Below are 23,884 nucleotides of genomic sequence, written 5' to 3'. Positions count from 1 at the left end.
TGTATAACGATCAAAGAGAAACTTTCAATTAATTAGATCAGCAGGCAATGATTGGAGTATACTGTTTTTGTGAACGATGTGTGTTATACTTGCATTAGATTTGTATAATTCGCTGAATAATTAGTAAAAAATAATTTCAGGAACTCGGTTTGGCTATCACACCAGACCAAATTGCTGAAATGGAGGCTCACATAAACGACATCGACTTCGAGGCCGTTGCAAAAGAAGAAAAGGCAACGAGACACGACGTTATGGCTCATCTTCACGTCTTCGCGGATCAGTGCCCGAAAGCTGCTCCAATAATTCATTTGGGTGCAACCAGTTGCTACGTTGGAGATAATACGGTAAAGCCCCATATGATCAGTATGCTTATTTAGTATCTTCATAGATTAAAACTAAATTTTTCGTGGCGCTTTACCAAATCAACTCATTTATGCAATCCGCTTATCCTTCTACTGTTTCCAATTCCATGCATCCGATTTCTATCATGTTTATAAAGAAATAAAAATGACTAGACTTCGGATCTTCATACAAAATATAAAATGTCTGCAACGATTCGAAGACATAGAGGCAAAAAAAATTTCTTTTTTGTTTTAATTATTTTATTGAACAGAAACTTTGATGTTAAATTTTTTGAATATGTCCACTGTTTCAAATTGTACGTATCAATTTTTGTTACAAGTGCATACAATCCGCAGTCTACAAATGAGCGTGACCAAAATTAACGTTTACAAACGAATTACAAAGATGCGGTTTCATAATAAAATTATTGTAACCAAAATTAACGTTCATAAATGAATTTCAAAGATGCGGTTTCATAATAAAATTATTGTAACCAAAATTAACGTTCATAAATGAATTTCAAAGATGCGGTTTTATATAAAATTATTGTAACTAAATTATTGGAACGTCAAAGATGCAGTTGGATATGAAATTATTGCAACCACATTTAACGTTTATAAATGAACTTCGGAGGTGTTGAAATTAATATTTATAGAAGAACGTTGTTGCTAATAGAAATTCTGCAAAATACAATGGAGAAAGTGATATTGTGTTCGATGTGTAATGTTAATATTTATTTGTTAAGGACCTGATCATCCTGCGTAATGGATTCGACATACTGTTGCCGAAACTAGCGAACGTTTTGGAGCTTCTTGCCAAGTTCTCTATGGATCATCGTGATTTACCGACATTGGGATTCACTCATCTTCAACCAGCTCAGCTAACTACTGTCGGCAAACGAGCATCCTTGTGGCTTCATGAACTTCTGATGGACGAAAGAGCCATTCGACGTGCGAGGGACGACCTCAAGTTCCGTGGAGTAAAAGGCACCACTGGGACCCAAGCATCCTTCCTTCAATTGTTTAATGGTAAATATAATGGGTTGTCAAGAAAGTAATTTCGGTATTTTAAGGTGAAATAAACATTTCTTTAAGCAATGAACTTTAATCGAACAAATGTTTTCCATCTTGTTCGATGATCTTTTGCCATCTTTCTGGTAGCGTAATAAAGTTATTGGTTATTTTCATAAAGCTGCGACAGCTACACATTGAATAACAAAATTCGGTTTCATTTCACCTTAAAATACCGAAATTACTTTCTTTCCAACCCGTTTCCAATACGTTGTCGCTAAAAAAACAATCATATAGTTTCTAGAGTGTTTTCGTTTTTATATGATACTGCGTAAGTAATTCATGTTTATCTGAATGGTAGTACACTTCTTTCAATTAAATGCATCTTTATATTATTTAAATTAAACTCAGTATTTATACATCGCACTCTAATAATAGGAAAAGTGTATTTTTACTTTTATGTTTTACATATTTTATTTGACAAATATTTTTATAGGTGACGGTCAAAAAGTGAAGCAGCTAGATCGACTCGTGACCAAAATGGCGGGCTTCGAGAAGCATTATCCGGTTACTGGTCAGACATACAGTAGAAAAGTTGATGTGGAGTGCCTAAATGTGCTTAGCTCCTTAGGCTCCACTATTCATAAAGTAAGTAATTCGAAATAGTTTATTTTATAAAGAAAAAACCAAAAATTACAAGTGATTCCGGTAAAATATTAATCGAAATGAGTAATTCCAAGTTAGTCACTCTTACTAGAATAAACAGTCAACAAAACGGTGATCTATGAGATCATAGTGCTTTAATGTTGCAGATAAGATGTAAGAATAGACATAATACTTATACTGTATGTTGCGCTATCGCTCTGTTATCATTTCTCTGTCACTTGCTACGTTACCAACAGAGCGTAGAAATTACTCGTTGGGGTCCCGAAGAGATACTATCACCACAGACGAGATACTATTAAAGACTGCCAGCCCCTGTGTTATTCAGCGGGACCGGTAACCGGGCGCGACGGGCGCGGGGATAACGTGGAACTTACAGTGATCTGAAATACCACATCGCTAAAAGTTCTACCAACGACGAGATACTCGTCAAGTAGAAGAAGAATGATATAGTATTTACCCATTCTGTAATTGCCTTATAATACTATCACCGACGAAATACTATCCCGTCTCTTTACCTAAATAGAACCAGACGATATATGACATTGTTCACGCCCGGGGCAAATCAGCTTGGATAATACATATATTTTGATCTGAAGGAAGGTAAAATTGCAAAATGTTGTGAAAGACAATAGGTATAGGAATAGAATTTATTGAAAAATCAACATATTTATGAAATGTGCAGCTATTAGCTCGATATTATCCTTTATTCATAAGACACTAAAAGTTCTTACAAATAAAGGATAATACCGATTGCCCAGGTCTCACCACGAGGAGGTTGTTGCACGAGAGACCCGAAAGGCAGTCAGAACGAATGCAATATTCCTTCTGTCTCCCTTTCTTACAACGACAGACTTAATACTAAATTACGCAAGTATGTCGAGTAGTTATCGCGGGGCAAAAGGTGTGAATCGGAGAAGAAGTCTCCGATCCACGGGGCATTAAAGGCAAATCAGGCAGAAGGCTCTGATTCTTTCAAAGTGAGAAACAAGAGCGAACCAGAGCAGAAGGCTCTAGTTCGAAGGTGACGCGGCGCGTACAATGCTTGCAGTGCAGCTCCGGTCAGAGCCGATACCCGACGTGTCCTCACCAAGAGGAATGGACAGTGAGAAGTGTTCAAACGTAACACCATCTCTCTGCCAACTACCTGCCACCAGGCAACGCAATGCATTGAGGTAACGTGGGTAGGATGACGAACAGAGAATTTCTCTGCCAACTACCTGCCACCAGGCAACGCAATGCATTGAGGTAACGTGGGTAGGATTACGAACAGAGAGAATGGCAATACGAGTGAACAGGACTCAATGAACCACCCCTCTCAATGTATCGACGCCGACTACCGGCTCCAACCGGTCTGGTACATGCAAGCAAGGTCCGACATCAGCAGAAGGCTATGTCGGAGTCAAAAATACGAGTCGAGTAAAGTGACGTTACGGCAATAATTACTCGACATATTTACAACAAAGATATACGAGTTTAAAAATTACCGCACGCACGCACGCAATTAATTATTGGCATTGGTATTATACTGATTCATTGTTATGGTAATTCTATACTGATATACAGATATAGTGATATGCGATATACTGCTAAACTGATATGCTGATACCTTTGTATCCCGATATCCTGATAACTAGATATGCATATGTATATGGTATTACAGATTTAGAGATTAAACCAAAAACGTTAAATCGAGCAAATAATACCAATGCCAATAATTACTACAATATTATGGGTATAGTACAAGCTCTTAAAAATTAACGCACGCAAGCCGAGCAATTATTGGGGACGAAACAACTAAATCGCAAAAGGGGAAGAATCAAAGCAGAAGGCTTTAATTCGCAAATAAGAAACATGAGCCTGAGCAGAAGGCTCAGGTTCGGGGGTGACGCTAAGACAATAATTGCTCGGCAAATAAAACTAACTTAAGAATACGCTGCAGTCTTCTTGGTTTGTCCTCTTCTTGGTTTGTCCTCTTCTTGGTGTGTCCTCTTCTTGGTATGTCTTCTTCTTGGTATGACTTCTTCTTGGTGTATTCTAGCTGAAACAGACTAATAATATAGTTAGACATAACAATACATAACCCTGCACACGAGTGCAAACCTAATACCCGCTCACGAGAGCAAACCTAGAACCAGTTCACGAGAACCAAACTAACCCCGCACACGAGTGCGAATCTGACCAGCTCACGAGAGCCAAATTAACCCCGCACACGAGTGCGAATCTAACCAGCTCACGAGAGCCAACCTAACACCAGCTCACGAGAGCCAAACTAACCCCGCACACGGGTGCGGCCTATAGGCGATTCGGGTATCCCGGGGACGCGACACCCCGTACTCACTCACGGCACCATCCGTGAGTGAGCCCCTGGGGGACCTCCGATCGGAGGAATGCCAATTTCAAACAAGATGAGAAAATTTGTAGGAAGAGGGACTTGTGAAACACGACATATTTACAACGATGATATACAATCTTAATATGTAGATCGTATATAAGTAACTTCAAAATACACTGTAGTCTTCTTCCTGTTCGTTGATGTGTCCTCTTCATTTGGTGTGTCGTCTTTGTTAGCAGCGGGCTGTTGTAATCTAGCTGAAACAGACTAATCGTACTTAGAAACAATGCACTTGAATACGGAATTAAATCACGCACACGAATGCGAATGTAACCAGCTCACGAGAGCAAATATAAACCCGCACATAAGCGCAAACCTAACCATGCACATGAGTGCGAATACAACTTGTTCACCAGGGCAATTATAATTTATAATCCTGTAGTGGAGTGCGAACACAACCAGGTCACAAGACCAATTATAATTCTGCACATGAGCGCGAATACAACCAAAGAACCAGCTCATGAGAGCAATTGTAACCCCGCACAGAAGTGCGAATACAACCAGCGAAACAGCTCGTGAGAATAACTATAACCCCGCACACGAGTGCGAAAACAACCAACGAAGCAGCTCACAAGAGCAATTATAAACCTGCACATGAGTGCGAATACAACCAGCGAACCAATTCACAAGAACAATTGTAATCCTGCACATGAGTGCGAATACAATCAGAGAACCAGCTCATGAGAGCAGTTGTAACCCCGCACAGAAGTGCGAATACAACCAGCGAAACAGCTCGTGAGAATAACTATAACCCCGCACACGAGTGCGAAAACAACCAACAAAGCAGCTCACAAGAGCAATTATAATCCTGCATACGAGTGGGACGCTCAAAATGTAATTATTATAAAGAATAAAATTGATAAATTTGAAGAAGACTCAATAGTCTTCATTGAAAGTCTCGATGAAAATTTCAAAAGTATGAAGGACGAGTTTAAAAAGACAAAGAAAGTTTTGAAAATTATTAGTAATCAAACTTACCGTTGTTCCTTGAATGAACAGTTGAAGGTAGGCCAGGGTAACTGTAGATGACCTCTAGTCCACCTCTGGTCCCTCCGGTTCTCCGGGCGCTCCTGGTCCCGCAGCACGTCCGGTCACGCCGGTCCCCCCGCCCGGACTGACTGACTGACGGAGAGCTCGAGCGGCGCCACCCACTCCGCCGAGCTCAAGCGGCGTCCCCCACTCAGCCGAGCTCGAGCGGCGCCCCCCACTCTGCCGAATATCGATCGATGTCGATCGCCGTGACAATTATTGATAAATTTATTATTTCCAGCTGATTAATGTTTATAACAATTCTATTTTACAGCGATGTCCACAAGCAATCCCTTGGCTATCTGACCACCTAATTTTTTAGTCAAAGTGGATAATAGTATTCGTGATACGGAATAACTTTTAAACCATAATATTCGCTCGCATTAATTTATTCGATACAATTCATAGATAAATTTATTATTTCTGGCTGTTTAATGTTTATAACAATTCCTTTTTCTAATGATGTTAACGAGCACTCCCTTGACCAACTTGCCATCTAATTTTTTCGTAAAAATAGACAATAAAACTCGAAATATAGAATAACTTTTAAACCATGAACATTCGCACGCATTAATTTATTCAAAAAAGTAAAGTCTTTTCAAAATATTTCTGTTCAGATCGATTCTTGGAACATTTATGTATAAAAAAGTGAAAGGTAATAATTCTCGTTTATGAAATGTTTTGAAATTACAAACTGAGGTGTCTCGTATAAAATTTGAAATAGGAATTGTTGATTTTCCTAAAAAATTATGCTTCAATAATATATTTCTAGGAATTCTTTGTCCTTGAGTTTTGCTTTTAATATTGAAACCAACATCGTCTGAAATATCTGCTCGGTACAGAATGTAACAATTCATGATGATCAATATGGTTCCGTGACGATTTGCCTTCTCACCGACGAGAATCTCCTCAGTAGCCTTCTGCCCCGACGAGATCATGTCGATGGCCTTCTGTTTCTCACTCCAGTCAAAATATATCTTAGAGGGCGTAAGAGAACACCGAAATATTCGAGTGACGCGAACTCCCATAAGCCCATCAATCTTTAATAGTATCTGGTCGGTGCCCACAGTTTAGATTTTTGACAAAACTGAAATGAATTTAATATTTAGATTTTAGAGTCAATATAGCTTAGAGTGCAAAGGGTTAAAGAATAAAAAAGGTTTATTGAAATGATAAGATTCTCACTTTTCTATTTAAATTTCTAGATATGCACGGATATCAGGCTTTTAGCAAACATGAAAGAAATCGAAGAACCGTTCGAATCCACGCAAGTAGGATCAAGTGCTATGCCATATAAAAGGAACCCGATGCGCTCGGAGAGGACTTGCAGTATAGCTCGGTATTTGATGACTTTATCGAACAATGCGCTGCAAACAGCGGCGACACAGTGGATGGAAAGGACACTGGATGATTCAGCGAACAGAAGGATAACATTGTCGGACGCGTTCTTATCGGCGGATGCTATTCTGATGACCCTTCAAAATATTACAGAGGGTCTCGTTGTTTACCCCAAGGTCATCGCAAGGCACGTGGCCCAAGAATTACCCTTCATGACCGCGGAAAATATAATAATGGCTATGGTGAAGGCTGGAGGCGATAGACAGGTAAGATAAAATTTATTATTTAACCAGTGATTGAATAATGACAATTTTTAACAAGTTCCATTTAGAACGTGATCCGTGCAGGACTCTTTTAGAAAATGCATTCTCAATCAAATTTTAAAAAATTACAACGAAGTTGATGTATTTTATAATAGTTGTAATAATTAGGCACTGGTAACGTAATTTTTTATATGAAACACATTTTTATGCATAGCTACTTGTGTGTTCGCTCAATCGTCACTTTAATGTAGAAATTACTACCTTCTGCTTCTGCTAAGTTGAACTAGGATAACATAATTCGCTCAATCTAGTTCAATTGCTTCTTCAATAGTTGTACCCAAATTCTAGTCAGTTGAAAACGTTACTTCCATTGCGTGTAATCATCTTATTATTAATATAGTGCATTTTTAAACTATTGAGAGTGCAAATGAATACTGGAAGATCACTCTATGTTATATCTACTACCCCTGGGAAAAGTTATTCGATCAGACAAATCAAGTGACAATCATTGTAATCATTCATCGTTTCAATCTGGAAAATATTTCCAATAATGATAAAAGATAAAAGAATATATCAGTTTTCTCATGATGTACTGAATGAACAAATTAGACATTGATTTAACGAAGGGTTTAATTATCCCTAGAATTCATAAAATTGTTGTGGCAATGTCTAATATTGTTTTCGACGTTGGAAATATGAAACAGTGTTCTATTGCTTTATTATGTTATTTAAATTAATCTATTTGCTCACAGAAGTGGACAATTTATTATTTTATATGTTGTAAAAAGGTAAACCAATTTATCATTTTTTAGTATTATATTTTTATATAAGTCCAAATGATTTGTTCAACAATCACAGTCACGATTTTGATAAAATATCTTGTGCCTATACTATTTACACATTTTTAGGAAAATTGAAGATCGCGTCAATAAATCTCGATAGAGTATAAATATCTTTTAAAATATAAGATGTAAATGATCTTTGTTCGGTTCTAAATTTAAAAAACGTACAAAAATATATTACCTACCTGCAGTAAGTTGTAACGACCAGAACACGGTGGAATAATTAAAATTTCTCAGGTGTGCCATGAAAAAATACGAGTGCTCTCTCACGAGGCCGGCGCGCAAGTGAAACAGCACGGTCTGGATAACGATCTAGTCGAGAGGATCAAGAAAGATCCATACTTCGCGCCGATCCTCGATCAACTGGAAAGTCTCCTTGATCCTTCGACATTCGTTGGTCGAGCTCCGGAGCAGGTGGTCGAATTTTTGGAGGAGGAGGTGTACCCCGTGCTCGAGAATTACAAAGGACAATTGGGCGGTCACGTGGAGCTAAGTATTTAACATTCCAACATTCCAGAAAGGACGCATATCTACTACATTCGGGGACCCACAGAGGACATTCTCGCAATAAAAAGGAACGTGTGATAGCCGCTCGACGCTTCCATTGAAGTTTCATCGGTTTTAATCAGCGTAAAAGATAATGCAATTAGTACAAGATTATTTTATAAGCTTCACATAAACCAAACAAAGAAAATCTGAATAAACGAAAGAAATGTAGAAGAAAAAAAAACGCACTGTTCTGTAGCCGCGTGCACGCTTCCTCGACACACCTGAATTCTTTCTCATGGTTTTTTTCACACGGGACGATCTCCGTTTGCTTTTGCGTTTGCTCGTTTTCCGATCTACTTCTCGACAACGTAACTGCTGTGATAGCGGAATGCAGCGTAAGATGCTGTGTGATGCAGTGTAAAGAACAACAGTGTAACAGTAGCACAGTTGCGACGGAGCGCGACGTCTTAGGGGGAAACGGTAATTACGGTATTTACAGGTGGGACATGAAATGTCAGAGCGGCAGAGAAAGTTCAGCAGAGACAGAAGGTAGAGTAGAATACTGAAAAAGAAAGACAGAGGTGTGAGAGCGGATCGTTTATTTGAAACACAGACGAGACACGGTGGCAGCTGCTTCTCTCGCGGCTGATTCCTTTCGCAACACGTTCACTGTCTTAATAAATGTCCTCGAACAAAATCCATTTTCAATCTGGCTCTCTGTTGAAAACTGTCTAGAGATTCATTATTCTGTATATTTCATAGTGGAGGCTCATATTTCAGTCAACGTGTTGGTCATGGCTTGTTTAACCTTCATATGTCCCTCAGAAATTGTTATGTGGAAGATCCTCCCATGATTTTCGCTTATTCTTGGTCTACATCTTAATTCGACCGATCGCGTTTTAAGAGAATTGTTACTTTAAACAAATACAGCCGATTGTAACACAGTCATGGAGAGATAAAACGAAGGTTCGAGAAAGTATAAGTAGTTTATGAGGGCTAAATGTGTCTTGCGTTTTTCGCATTGCCGAAGCAGCTGCCACGAGTTACAGAGTTACCTAAAAGTAAACGTTTCACCTGATACAGGAAATAATTGGCTGTTCGAGAATAGAAACAGTTATAGCACTTGAGAATCACAGCACGAGGGATAGAATAGGCGAGCGGAGGGGGTTGTGTTCGCGTTGTTCATTTCGTAATATAACGTTTGCTTTCCGAGTCGTGTAACGATAGATAGGGGAGACTAGACTAGAAAAGAGGAGAGAGAAGAGAGGAAAGGAGAGAGAGTGAGAGAGAGAGAAAGAGAGCGCGGTTCTTCTGGTTGAGAGTGACACAAAGGACTTCCGTTTTCGCTGTTACGCGTTCGCGTGGAGCATTCTTTAGCGTGTGAAAGATTATGTACAAAATTCATGGAAATCGTAGCCGATTTAGAGCTGTAGATGAGAGATAAACAGGAGAATGCACAAGGAAATGCTTGAAGAGATAGTCGAGAGACGTGAAGCGATAAGACTGATCGAGGTGTGAAGAAGAATAGATAGAGAATTGAATAGAGTCGTTTTTAATAGTAGTAGAGAGAAAGAGTATAAAATATATAAAGTACAATGCACAGCATTATTAGAGCATTCAATTTGCTAATCGTATCGATAAGAAGACTAGAAGGAACGTCGGGAATTTTGGCGACGTGTGTTTGAAGATGTGAGAGTGAAATTTGTAGTTTCAAAAGGAGCATGAGCCGAAGAAGAAGAAAAGATAGAAAAATTGCAGAGAAAAAGTAAAGAAGAGAAGAGGAGAATGTAGATAGACAATTTTTACAAATATGTACAGAGTAAAATATGAGTGATAGGTCTGCACGAAGAATAGATAACAGATTGTAGGAAAATAAAAGATCAGTGAAAGAAAACAAACATAGGCAAGGAACAGAGATCTGAATATAGACAAGAAAAACAAATGTAGATTAGAAGTAGGATAGATGTAGAGTAGAAGACTAGAGAATTGAAGGAAGAAGAAAGATGAAAATCGAAGAGAAAGGTTCCGAGAAAATAGAAGGAAAGAAAAGAGTTCGAAAGAAGATTGTGAAGAGGAAAGATTGAGAAAAAAGTGGAAATTTGTTCTTTCTAGCAAAGAGAAAAATATACAAAGAGGGTACAACGTACGAATAGTAAAGAAAAATCAACGAAAAGACGACAGTGTATAGAAAGAGCAGAATATGAAAAGACAAAAGTGAATAGAAAGAAGAAGAATTAAAAGACGAACACATTGATAGGTAAGAATAGTTTTAGGTGAAAGTATAGAATTTGAACTAGAAGCAAGACAGCTAGAATTAGAGCTAGAAGAAACAGAAGAATAAAAAGAGATGAAACAAGTTTAGAATTTAAGGAGGACGAGATAAAGAAGAAATAAAGAGCATTTTAAACATCAAGTAGATTTTGAAAAGAATTGGAAAGTGAAATTAATTGGGACAGACAGAAGATCGGCCTGCAAGAGCAGAAATAGAAAAAAGGTAGAATGAGGAGAAAATGTTGAGAATAGAGTAGAAATCAAGAAAAAGAAGAGACAACAGTAAAAGAAGAATAGAATAACAGAAAGATAGAAGAGAAGTAAAGAGAGAAGAAAAGAACAGTCAGAACTGAGGAACAATTGACAAAGATAGTTCAGAAAGAGTTCAGAAGGAGATCGAAAAGAGATTAGAAAGAGATTAGAAAGAGATCAGAAATAGATCAGAAGGAGATCATAGGGAGATAAGAAAGAGATCAGAAGAAGATCAGAAAAGAAGATGAAATAAGTCAGAAAAGAAAAAGAGAAAGAATTTCTTGAAACAATAGTGTCCACTTAAGATAGAATAAGAAAATAGCACCTAGAAGTGAAAATAATATACAATAATAACGCAACAAAAATTTCAGGTACTTTGACACAAGAAAATAAAAAAACAATGAAATTCTATTAGAAATTTCAGTAAGTAATAAAAGATCAAGAAACAAGGAGAAAGTTTGCCATAATGAAAAATAAAGCAACATACAGAAGAGGAGAGAGACAGAGAGGAAGAGAGAGAGATAGCAAACAGTTTAGAAGAATGTAATTACAGAGTCGCAAGAGAAAGTAAGAGAAGTAAGAGACAAAAGTATGCGAGCTAAGAGAAGCTTGAAAGTGTTGAGAAATAGGAAGAGAGTGGATTTCCATCATCAAAATTCCGGTCTGTAAAAATATTTCGTCGAATCTTTTATCGAATTTTGAGATCGTAATACTGACAGGTATTGAAAGAGTATCCAAGTAATCGTAAATACGAAATTACTGGAAAGAAGGGAAAGAACTGGAAAGGCTTAGAAACTGAAAATCGAAGCATAGGAAGAAAGATGAGAATTAGAGAGTAGAATAAAATTTTGTAATAGAAAGAAAATTTATACAGCGGAAGAGAAGATTCCGACAAAAGTATAGTACATAAAGAGTCAAGCATTTGTACACATTGTTTGGAATAGAAAGATATATGTACAACAAAGGGATAGTAAAAGGCTCGAAAAAGTTGGAATAGTCGGAAGAAGAGTAGGAGAAGAGAAAACAGAAAAGAAGAAACGAAGAAACTTGTCAATTCCAAGTGGAATCAACCTGTCTCACAATTTCATTGAATCGTTTCGACGCGATTTCATCGGAACAGCAAGATCATTGAGATTGTGAGGCAGACGGATAAAGAAACCGAAGGGAAAAGGGCTATCACAGAGCGTTAGGTTCGTGGAGAAGGATAAAACCGCTCTGATCGATCGTTTTCCAATTCAGAATTCGTACAATTTCAACAATCATTTCGAGCGATTCTGCTTGGCAAGTAGACAAGTAAAAAAATATAATAGATTCGCAGTTCCAGCAAATGTCGATTGAACTCCGAGTTATTTCCGTTTTGCACTCTTCAGCATCAGGTCGATATCAGGTAACCATCATAAATATATACCAAGATGATCAGTAATCAGCCTTCAAACGTTTTAACAATGTAACAAAAAAACATCTCGTATAGACTATAGATCACATTAAAATTCTGATTACTGAGGCGAAGGCGTTTTGTCAAGAGTAATTTTACGTTTAAGTTGTATCCCGGTTGGCCGTAGGGGATTTTAGCTTCATCTTGAACGAGTTTTCCGTAGAGTTTTCCAAAGGTAGCGATCAATTGTTTTCCGAGTGGTGTCTGATCTTGAGAAACAGCTTTCCATGGGCTCCAATGATCCGATCTATTGTTTCTTGGCGATTCGGTACCCAGAGAATGTGACATCCTCTGTGATCTTTCCGGAATCAACGAAAACGGCAAGGTGATCACCAGCTTCGACGTCCAGCAAAATCAAATTGGCGCCGCCTCCAGGACCGGCACTAACAACCGGTCGCCAACTTTCGGACTTGTTCAATTTCTTTTTCAGAGTCAGCTTTAGATCGGTGCTGCCATAACCGGCGAAACTGAACTGGTACAAGCCTGGGCAATGAGTCGTGAAAATTCCAGTTTGGGCGACGTAACCCACGCCTTTGTCGACCAGCGTCTCGGAGAAGACGATTTTCGCAAGCTGATGAATAAACAATTTTGTTCACATTCTGATTACTGCATCACTTTCAATCTTCACCCTTAATCGGTCACGTGTTGACTATGAAATTACTTCGCTGAGAAATCTTTAAATATAATCGTTTTCGTTTCATATCAGTTAAGAACAGCAGCATTTTTATTCGTTTTTCGTTTTTATCCTGTAATTTTTTTGCTTATGCATTTAAAATGTGTTCAATAATTGTCACGTGACCTGTTAAGAGTTAGATGTCTAGAAATGTATTTCCTAGATTCATTTCTTTATAAATATTTATTTCTAGGGTTTTTCTTGAAAGACTTTCAACTGTTCACGAATTTATTTTGATATTTTATTATTCTGCTTCAATCGATTAAAAACATTATCCATATACATTGAAAAGGTACAATGTTCATTGAATATTGTATACTTTGCAGCTTTCACTGTACAAACATAGTTAAAACAAGTTGATACGAAATTTAACAAATATTTTTCAACACAACTTTGATGCTAGAGTTTATGCTTCAATTTTAACACGTTTGCTAGCAGCGTCGCACATTTATGACAACCACTATTTTGTATGCCATGTGAATAAGATCTGTTTATATACGTCATTATTTAGAATTATTTTTTTTGTGACAATAGTTTTGCTCATATTTCGTAAGAGGATACGTTGCACTTGATAAAATGTTACTACTATGAAGACTATTGTTGAAATAATCGCTGGTAGCAAACGTGATAATGATATGTAGTGTGACGTAACCGGAAAGAAAATAATTTTCGAGTGTTTTTTTTTAAAAAGTATAATTAAAATGGAAAACTCACATCGATAGAACCCTTGGTAGCCGAAAATGCAACAACACCAGCGCAATCAGCTGCAGTTGCCAATTTTAAAGACCCGACGGTGGTGATGCCGGGTGATGGGGGGTCTGGTACTGATGCCTCCGCCAAAATGGCTGCCATTAATAACAGCACCGTCCACACCACCCTGGAATTAAAATTATTTCGTTAAACAAGAACAAATCTTCTATACAACAACACGTTAAATCAGGGATCGAAATAATTAGGTAGCCCGTTAATAGGTTCTACTTAAAACGTGGAACTTTTACAAAAAATGTTGAACAGAGTTTACAAAATAGATAAATAAAAGATATTATCTAATGAATGCTACTGCAACAATATTAGATAATTATTATGATTAGATTTATCAACAAATATATTAGATATTTGTGATAATATGTAGATAATTTACACTTTTAAGTTCATTTGTGTCTCGTGTGGAATATTTATTTATAAACGCCCCAAATTAACTTCTTTTTATGGGACTTTATAAGAACATTTTTTAAAGAAGTTTAAAAATGTAAGATATTTTTTCACAAAAGTTCCATAAATATTTCTAAATAATAAGAGTAAATATATCTCCAAACAAAACAGATCCAATCTTTTTAAAACAAAAAATAGCAGTTCATTTCGATCCCTGCATATGCTACATTCACAGTTACTTATTCATAGTACTATTCTCTCCACAAAGTCGTACGCAACTGAACCAGTATTCTACAGAACTGTTAGCTGAAACGTTAACTAATCCCACTTTGTTGAAATATTTAATGCTAAACGTGCACAGGACTTATAAGTCTGACTAATAGCATTCTTATCGTTTCGCATTTTGTTTATCGCATATGCCGAGGTACGTATGCAATCGAATATTAATAGAAACCAGAGATGGGCAAAATTTTTATTTTAATAAAAATTCCGGGTACTGAATAAAAGATACAAAATTTTTATTCTTTATTCGGGGGCTTGAATAAAAAAGTAACTATTATTCAAAAATTATTAGAATAATTTTTTATTCACCGAGAATTTATTCAAGCTTAGAATAAAATTTTTATTCTTTATTCTTATTCTTTATTCTTATTCTTTTTTCTCGAAAATGAATAAATCCATGAATACTTTCGGCCAGCTCGAGGCTACAATGAACACGACCGACACCCGAGGGTCGAGCCCTGAGGCCTGAGCCCAGAACACAATAGTAGTGCAATAAACACGGCCCGACAATCCCCCGGCGAGCCAGGTAGCTCGGCATGAAACCGCTAAGGAGCGAATGGTGAACTTATTTATTTTCCGTGCTACCCTCACGAAAGTCACACGAGCCAATTCGTGGCGTTCTGCCGATTAAGAAAAGCCTAAACTCGACGGAATTAGGACCGTTTCTAGTGGTTTTATTCATTAAAGTATGCTCGAAATTTTTATTCTAATAATTTTCTGGCCATCACCGCGCTAGCGCGACGAAGCGACGGGGACTTGGGACGCCTTGGCCAAGTGGTGCAATAAACACGGCCCGACAATCCCCCGGCGAGGCAGGTAGCTCGGCATGAAACCGCTAAGGAGCGAATGGTGAACTTATTTATTTTCCGTGCTATCCTCACGAAAGTCACACGAGCCAATTCGTGGCGTTCTGCCGATTAAGAAAAGCCTAAACTCGACGGAATTAGGACCGTTTCTAGTGGTTTTATTAATTAAAGTATGCTCGAAATTTTTATTCTAATAACTTTCTGCCCATCACCGTGATTGTCACCGGGATTGTCGGGCCGTGTTTATTGCACCACTTGGCCAAGGCGTCCCAAGTCCCCGTCGCTTCGTCGCGCTAGCGCGGTGATGGCCAGAGAATTATTAGAATAAAAATTTCGAGCATACTTTAATGAATAAAACCACTAAAAACGGTCCTAATTCCGTCGAGTTTAGGCTTTTCTTAATCGGCAGAACGCCACGAATTGGCTCGTGTGACTTTCGTGAGGGTAGCACGGAAAATAAATAAGTTCACCATTCGCTCCTTAGCGGTTTCATGCCGAGCTACCTGCCTCGCCGGGGGATTGTCGGGCCGTGTTTATTGCACCACTTGGCCAAGGCGTCCCAAGTCCCCGTCGCTTCGTCGCGCTAACGCGGTGATGGCCAGAGAATTATTAGAATAAAAATTTCGAGCATACTTTAATGAATAAAACCACTAGAAACGGTCCTAATTCCGTCGGGTTTAGGCTTTTCTTAATCGGCAGAACGCCACGAATTGGCTCGTGTGACTTTCGTGCGGGTAGCACGGAAAATAAATAAGTTCACCATTCGCTCCTTAGCGGTTTCATGCCGAGCTACCTGCCTCGCCGGGGGATTGTCGGGCCGTGTTTATTGCACCACTTGGCCAAGGCGTCCCAAGTCCCCGTCGCTTCGTCGCGCTAGCGCGGTGATGGCCAGAGAATTATTAGAATAAAAATTTCGAGCATACTTTAATGAATAAAACCACTAAAAACGGTCCTAATTCCGTCGAGTTTAGGCTTTTCTTAATCGGCAGAACGCCACGAATTGGCTCGTGTGACTTTCGTGAGGGTAGCACGGAAAATAAATAAGTTCACCATTCGCTCCTTAGCGGTTTCATGCCGAGCTACCTGCCTCGCCGGGGGATTGTCGGGCCGTGTTTATTGCACCACTTGGCCAAGGCGTCCCAAGTCCCCGTCGCTTCGTCGCGCTAACGCGGTGATGGCCAGAGAATTATTAGAATAAAAATTTCGAGCATACTTTAATGAATAAAACCACTAGAAACGGTCCTAATTCCGTCGGGTTTAGGCTTTTCTTAATCGGCAGAACGCCACGAATTGGCTCGTGTGACTTTCGTGCGGGTAGCACGGAAAATAAATAAGTTCACCATTCGCTCCTTAGCGGTTTCATGCCGAGCTACCTGCCTCGCCGGGGGATTGTCGGGCCGTGTTTATTGCACCACTTGGCCAAGGCGTCCCAAGTCCCCGTCGCTTCGTCGCGCTAGCGCGGTGATGGCCAGAGAATTATTAGAATAAAAATTTCGAGCATACTTTAATGAATAAAACCACTAGAAACGGTCCTAATTCCGTCGGGTTTAGGCTTTTCTTAATCGGCAGAACGCCACGAATTGGCTCGTGTGACTTTCGTGCGGGTAGCACGGAAAATAAATAAGTTCACCATTCGCTCCTTAGCGGTTTCATGCCGAGCTACCTGCCTCGCCGGGGGATTGTCGGGCCGTGTTTATTGCACCACTTGGCCAAGGCGTCCCAAGTCCCCGTCGCTTCGTCGCGCTAGCGCGGTGATGGCCAGAGAATTATTAGAATAAAAATTTCGAGCATACTTTAATGAATAAAACCACTAGAAACGGTCCTAATTCCGTCGGGTTTAGGCTTTTCTTAATCGGCAGAACGCCACGAATTGGCTCGTGTGACTTTCGTGCGGGTAGCGCGGAAAATAAATAAGTTCACCATTCGCTCCTTAGCGGTTTCATGCCGAGCTACCTGCCTCGCCGGGGGATTGTCGGGCCGTGTTTATTGCACCACTTGGCCAAGGCGTCCCAAGTCCCCGTCGCTTCGTCGCGCTAGCGCGGTGATGGCCAGAGAATTATTAGAATAAAAATTTCGAGCATACTTTAATGAATAAAACCACTAGAAACGGTCCTAATTCCGTCGGGTTTAGGCTTTTCTTAATCGGCAGAACGCCACGAATTGGCTCGTGTGACTTTCGTGAGGGTAGCACGGAAAATAAATAAGTTCACCATTCGCTCCTTAGCGGTTTCATGCCGAGCTACCTGGCTCGCCGGGGGATTGTCGGGCCGTGTTTATTGCACTACTATTGTGTTCTGGGCTCAGGCCTCAGGGCTCGACCCTCGGTCGTCGGTCGTGTTCATTGTAGCCTCGAGCTGGCCGAAAGTATTCATGGATTTATTCATTTTCGAGAAAAAAGAATAAGAATAAAGAATAAGAATAAAGAATAAAAATTTTATTCTATGCTTGAATAAATTCTCGGTGAATAAAAAATTATTCTAATAATTTTTGAATAATAGTTACTTTTTTATTCAAGCCCTCGAATAAAGAATAATAGTTATTTATCTTTTATTCAAAAATTTATTGAATAATTTTTTATTTTAATACTGCCCATCTCTGATAGAAACTAAGTTTCAGTCTTTATCGCTAAGCGTATGTTTAGTATAAATATTGTTTTCATGGTAATTATATGACTCAGTGTAATAATTATTTTCGTGGAAATTCTCCAAAGTTTAGTGAGTAATGATTACTTTCAATGCTAAGTATTAGTACAATTATTAGACTGCAGATTTTTATGCAAAATAAGATACAAGGACTAGGTAAAAATATTGATATATTATATGATATTAATTAATATATAATATATTAATACTTTCAAAGTCTTTTAATCTTCCTACTGTCTTAAATTGCACCTACTCATTTTTTCATAACTACATAAAATTCAGAGTACAGTAGTTATTTTTATAAAAATTCTAAAGTTCAAAATGGCACTCTGGCCATTCGAACAAAATCAATTATATTCGTTTAAGTATGGAGAATGGAAGTCCGTATTCCCGATTTGACGTCGCGTCGCAGTGACTGAAAGTGACCAACCCAGTCAACATACTGACACAGATAAAACAGAAAAATAAATCTGTGACTCGTTCTTGCGTAACGGTCCGAGAGTGGGCGTACAAGTATTTTTATAATTTCATCTCGTTCATTTTTCCATTCGGATCGCGTTAAATCACCACTCTGACCATTCTCGGCAAAGTTCAGCCCGGTTACCGACTTTCACTGCTCGGGGCTATTTCTCCGTCTGGTTCTCCTTCTACTTTTTTCCTCTCTCGCCGCTTCGTTTACCCGATCTTTCTTTCGGCCGAAAAAGCTTTCATTTTCGGAGACACTTGTTCCCGTTTCCGAGTGAGATTTCTCGGGTTCGATAAAGTTGTCAGACCTCGAGAAGAGGAGAAATTGCTCCTTAAAAACTATCCCGGAAACCAGCATCTTATATCGTTAGTAGGCCGAGGACTGTATATTTTTATTATATTTTATAATGGAAAATGTTTAGCACTTTTAAATATTTAATGAACTCTGATGAGCAGATTTTGTGCATTCATAACAGAGACATTACAAGAACTCAAGACTGCTGATAGTATTGTTAAAATTAATAACACTTTGTCATTTAACTTGTGCTCCTTACAATCGATTTAGAAAATTCTTACTTTGCACAAAGGTCCGCAGTCTACTAATAAGCTTTGTTTCTTAATGGTAATTTTCTAAAATTCTTAAAACTGAACCTGAATTTTTTATTTTGTTTCAGTGTTCGTAAGTTTAGAGTATTTAGAGATCAACAGTGTGTGTCGCTAAAATGAATCATTTTTATATCTTATAAACATTAATTTTGGAAGATTAAATTGCAGAAATCGAAGACAACCCTCATAAGTTTCACACAGTGAAAATTCACCGACTTACTATGTTGTAATATTATAAAATGATTGATCTCTTTCTGTCTGTATAGTGAAACATTTTTGAAAAATATTACGACTGTTGATTTTACGCAATTACGTCAAGAACAAGTAGCTGTAATTCAAAATCTCCAAAACATTAGAATAATTAAAAAATACTACTACACTAGTTTCAATCTATTACACATATTAAAAAGGAAAATTAATTTTTAGTTGACTCTTGAAAATTTTTATTTGTTAAAGCAAAAATGGGTGAAGTGTTATCCTAATATCTTTTATGTAACTAACTAAGTCTGAGGGTTAAACGAATCGTGAAACGACTATTAATGTTTCTAATGAAAATGTATTTATTGTACAGCACAATGTTAATGATGAATTGCTAACGAGTTCAAGAGATAGACTCAAGGATAAAAATGTTCATAAATCCGTATGCAGTGAAAGTTGTACTTAACACAAAAGAAAAGGGCGAGCACGAACACGTGTTTTCGCCGCCATCCATTATTCAGTAGGCTGGCTGGTATTTACGCGCGGCATTATACCGATCCATAGAAACGGGTAAAAATTTTATCGGCACTAGTCTCGCTCTGTTTATCGCATGGTCGCCGCGACGAACGCAAAAAAACAAGTGTTTATTCTGTCAAGCGCGATCAGCCACGCCAATCGAGCTAAACTTTCTACTTCGAGTCTGGAGAAAGTGCCTTATCGTTCCGTTGCTTTTCATTTTTCCCTTATTTCCTCGACTTTTGTTTGCTGTTAAACAAGTTAGTTAGAAACGTTACATTTTTGCGAGACGAAAGTCCTTTCACCATACTTTTCATTTCCAGATATACGAGGTGTCACAAAAATGTACTTCCTTGAAAGAGGCGATTCCTGAAGTCATTTTTCCTGTGCGAAAATGTTCTCCGTGGATTTTTTATGGAGTTATTAACGAATAAACGCGGTCGGTGTTTTCCTTCTAAATAAAACTGCGGAAACATTTTTGCTGAGGAAAAAGTTACTTCAAATGACCTCAGCAATCACCCCTTCAATGTTCTCCGACATTTCGGGGACACTCTGTATACTTTGAGCTATTTATAAATAATAAATAAGGTACTAAACTGTGAAGACATTAGAACAATTAAAGACTCGTCAATATGACAGGTTCTAATATTTTTAATTTAATATTATTGAGATTGTAAAGATGCAGCCATGAGGAATTATTCGACAAATTTATTTCTTTGGTTATATATACGATTAAAAATATGGCTAAAATTTGGACAGACTCTTTCTTGTTATTTTTATAAAGTAACGTGACCTAGTGTTCATATTATTAAAAGAAAGAACACATTTTTATAAAGTAATGTGACCTAGTGTTAATATTATTAAAAGAAAGAGCACATTTTGATTGAATTTCTGTTTCTTACAATCAACTTAAAACGTTCATTTTGCAAAAAATCCGTAGACTGTTTATGAAATAAATATGACATGTGTGAATCGCGAACAAATTGTTTTCCCTAATCTCGTCTACCAATTAATAGTGTATAACTATAGGAAATATTAAAATAGAAAATATTGAATATTAACTATAACTTAAACACAATACTCCTAGTTAAAGAATATGTCTTTCGTTTTGTAATGAGTGTACTGTAGAATTATTTCTCTGGTGCGAGTATTTCTTACTTCTTACTATTCTAGACGTCGATTTCCACTGACAGAACTATTAATAACAATGCTCCCAGCAAAGAAAACGGGGAACGAGATCTATGATAATCGAGAGAGATACTCCTGATTAATAAGCGTGTCAATCGACTGGTCTAAAGTTCACAAATAACCAGGACGTTAAGAATAACCGGTGTAATGTACTTTTAACCCCTGAATCGCATTTCGTTGTGCAAGATAAAATCTGAAATCCTTTCACTTTCACGGGCTTCAAGGCGAGGATCTCACGTGTGACACGTTTCTGTCGCCCACGTTGGGAACAACGGTAGTAATCGTGATAATCCGTAATTACGAAATACGGTTCGATAATGCCATTGCCCACTCGATGAACAATTGATTATTTATCCGCCAATTAGTATCAAACCCCAATTATTTTCCTTACGTTCTGTTTATCTACTTTCTTAAAGTTTGCTCTCAAGTAATTTAAAGCACCAGTTCGTCCAACATTTAATAATCCTAATTATTGTAAAAATAAATATGTTTTTTCTTATTTAAAGCATTACTTAGAACACAAATGTTTCTTTCGCTTAAATTAGAAATAAATGTTCCTGATACCTACAAATACAAGTTTTTTGAAATTTGTATTATTCAATTTAATATAAATCTGGTATGCAAACTAATGGAATGCCTGATTCCTAAAAATAACAGCTTTTCTATTTCCACGTAAAAACGTGCGACGTGAAAACGCGAGGCCATTTGTTGAATAACAAAATCTAGCCGGAAGACCGAAGTTACATTAGCAATTTTTATCGGCGTTCGTGGAAACAATCTCGCTGATTGTGCAAAAACAATTCAATCTTTCGCGTAAATGAGAATATATAGATCTGAGTTTAGGAATCCAAGTAAATAATTACTAATGATCTAATAGATCCGTTGGTTATTTAACTAGGAAACCTGTCAATTCAACTGGCACGATTTACAGACAAGTAATGGGACGTGAAATTAAGCATGGTCACAGATATGCAATATATTACCCTCTCGAAATTGATTATCAGTATTAATAGTAAATCGACGCAATCAATTCAGTCATAATTGTCTTGCAAAAGTGGTACTCTCCTAAAATATTCCACATTTCTTACATTGCACGTCGCACGTCGCAGTTAATTACCTCGAACATAAATAATCCTGTTAATACGTCATCGATGGATAATTTCCTATTCACAACATCATGGTAATATATTAAATTCTACATATCATTTTTGCATTCCTAGTCGGTGCAACTAATTATTGCTTATTTATCGAGGAATTGCATAAAACCTGTTTGAGTTTTATGTACGCACATTGGCGAAATGGTAAGTGTGCAACTTGGGATGCACCGCCAGCGAATTTATCGAAGTTGATAAGCGAGTCTTGGTGCAACGATTTACATAATAACCTCAAGATCGCGTTCAGCCGTAATGGTGTCCACCTTATGCAACATCTGCATCCTAACGCGATATTCAGTGCGATCCACTTATCGCTGAATATCATTTAACGAGATCAAGCGATGCGAACTGCGCTCGTGCGAAAGAACTGCATCACTCGAATCGTTCGAGTATTATTTATTCCTCTGCATTACACGCGATCGATCAGAAAACTAGAATCTAAATTTACACGAATCGCGTTTCACAGCGAATATTAACGAGTTTGTGATCATCGCGTTGCGTTACTGCAGTTGGCATGCTATTACTCAGCGAGTTTGGGCACGAGAGCGTGCATGTTGGAGCATTTGCAATTATTATTCGGCCACATTTGCAATTGTTATTGCACGGGCCGAGGAAAAGGATTTTAATTGCAAATATTGAATAATTACGCAGAGAAATGAGAATGGACAGTGTTCGGGAAATATATTCTTCAAACAGTGTGGAAGTTATTCGTAGTATTTATTAATATTTATAGAGTTCACGACAATTCTAGAACTGGGAAGAGTGCTTTCGAGAAGTGGTCTGATAATGTCGAGCAAAGAAACAACATAATTCACCAACAAATACAATATACAGATAGAGATGAGGATGATTGATGATCCGTAATGTAGACGTTATTATAACGAACGAAGACTTTTAGAATTAATTAAAATCAAATTAAGAGGGTGCAAAAAGTTCTTCGAAGTTTATTGTTTAAATCACGAATGAGAACGGAATCAAACCTGTAAATACATCAAACTTGTCTGAAATTCATCGCTACAATTAAAAGAAGTCATCAAACTTGGTCAAACGAAATGAATCACTCGGCACTGCAATTAAATGCAAAGTAGATCTACACTGTCGCTAAAAAATTTGGAAGACATTTTTAAAATAGAATATTTCCTGAACGTCTTATCCAAAATACTATTTGGCCTACAATATCGAGTCAGACTCGTAATGAAGATTTTGACCAGAGTCTAATAAATAATATGTATGATATTAATTTTCTTTAAACCCCGAAATGAAATTCTATTTTGTTGTGGTCGATATGTGAGCCTTTGGAGAAAACATAGGCGTACAATAAATATAAACATTTCCTTTTTCATCGAAGAAATTCTGAACGATAAAGAATTTCTATCCAGTTAAATTGTAATTATATGTTTCTTAACTTGTAGTGGACATGAAAAACTTTTGCACGATTATCCACCTAGAACAATTTATTAAGATTGACTAGAAAGTCTGTTTCGAATTTACCGATGAAATTTAATACAAATATGAATGAATATATGGGAAGAAATATTTGAATAAAATTATATATTTGTGTTTCTTAAAAATTGATTTAATTTATTTTGTAACACACTAGGCAGGAAGACTTTCTGGCCAAGCTGACATAATCGTAGAGACTGATGGTAATTAGACTACGATTAGGATAAAAATAGAGAAACCAACGAATGTAGACCGTTTAAAGGGACTCACATGATGGTAGAAAGTGGTGTGGCACTGGCGGACTTCCTGGCCGTGCTGGACAGCGGAGCTGTTCGATGTTCCAGGTAAGTTAAACCAGGTGAAGTCGACGTACGCCTTTATATTACCTTGGGCGACCGAACCGCTTGGTCTTGACGCCACCTCCAGTCTT

General features: G+C 37.8%; 2 protein-coding genes across 4 annotated transcripts in view; one reads left to right on the top strand and one right to left on the bottom strand.

Moving 5' to 3' along the window:
* Adsl (adenylosuccinate lyase) overlaps positions 1-9,961 on the top strand; it is a 56,066-nt gene extending 46,105 nt beyond the window's left edge. Inside the window, exons 2-6 of the mRNA XM_076437206.1 lie at positions 141-344; positions 1,088-1,370; positions 1,849-2,000; positions 6,645-7,043; positions 8,120-9,961. Coding sequence (XP_076293321.1) covers positions 141-344; positions 1,088-1,370; positions 1,849-2,000; positions 6,645-7,043; positions 8,120-8,383 — 1,302 coding nt within the window. The 3' untranslated portion in view covers positions 8,384-9,961. The remainder of the gene's footprint in view (positions 1-140; positions 345-1,087; positions 1,371-1,848; positions 2,001-6,644; positions 7,044-8,119) is intronic.
* Positions 8,487-23,881, bottom strand: C1q-vp (C1q-like venom protein). 3 transcript variants are annotated; one of them, XR_013010335.1, is made up of 4 exons: positions 14,394-14,538; positions 13,717-13,879; positions 12,429-12,900; positions 8,487-8,933 (listed from the first exon to the last, which is right to left on the bottom strand). XR_013010335.1 is itself a non-coding variant. In XM_076437217.1 (3 exons), coding segments are annotated over exons 1-3 (489 nt in total). In that variant the 5' UTR covers positions 23,727-23,881; the 3' UTR covers positions 8,487-12,576. The 3 variants fall into 3 exon arrangements, 2 of the variants coding, with proteins under 2 accessions (XP_076293332.1, XP_076293331.1); XM_076437217.1 differs by lacking the exon at positions 14,394-14,538 and adding an exon at positions 23,725-23,881 and having other exon boundaries at positions 8,487-12,900; XM_076437216.1 differs by having other exon boundaries at positions 8,487-12,900.
* Between the last annotated feature and the right edge of the window lie 3 nt (positions 23,882-23,884).

This window comes from Lasioglossum baleicum, chromosome 13, assembly GCF_051020765.1.
Source record: "Lasioglossum baleicum chromosome 13, iyLasBale1, whole genome shotgun sequence".
Taxonomy (NCBI): domain Eukaryota; kingdom Metazoa; phylum Arthropoda; class Insecta; order Hymenoptera; family Halictidae; genus Lasioglossum; species Lasioglossum baleicum.
Note: the sequence above shows the minus strand (reverse complement) of the source record. Positions and strands in the feature narration are given on the sequence as shown.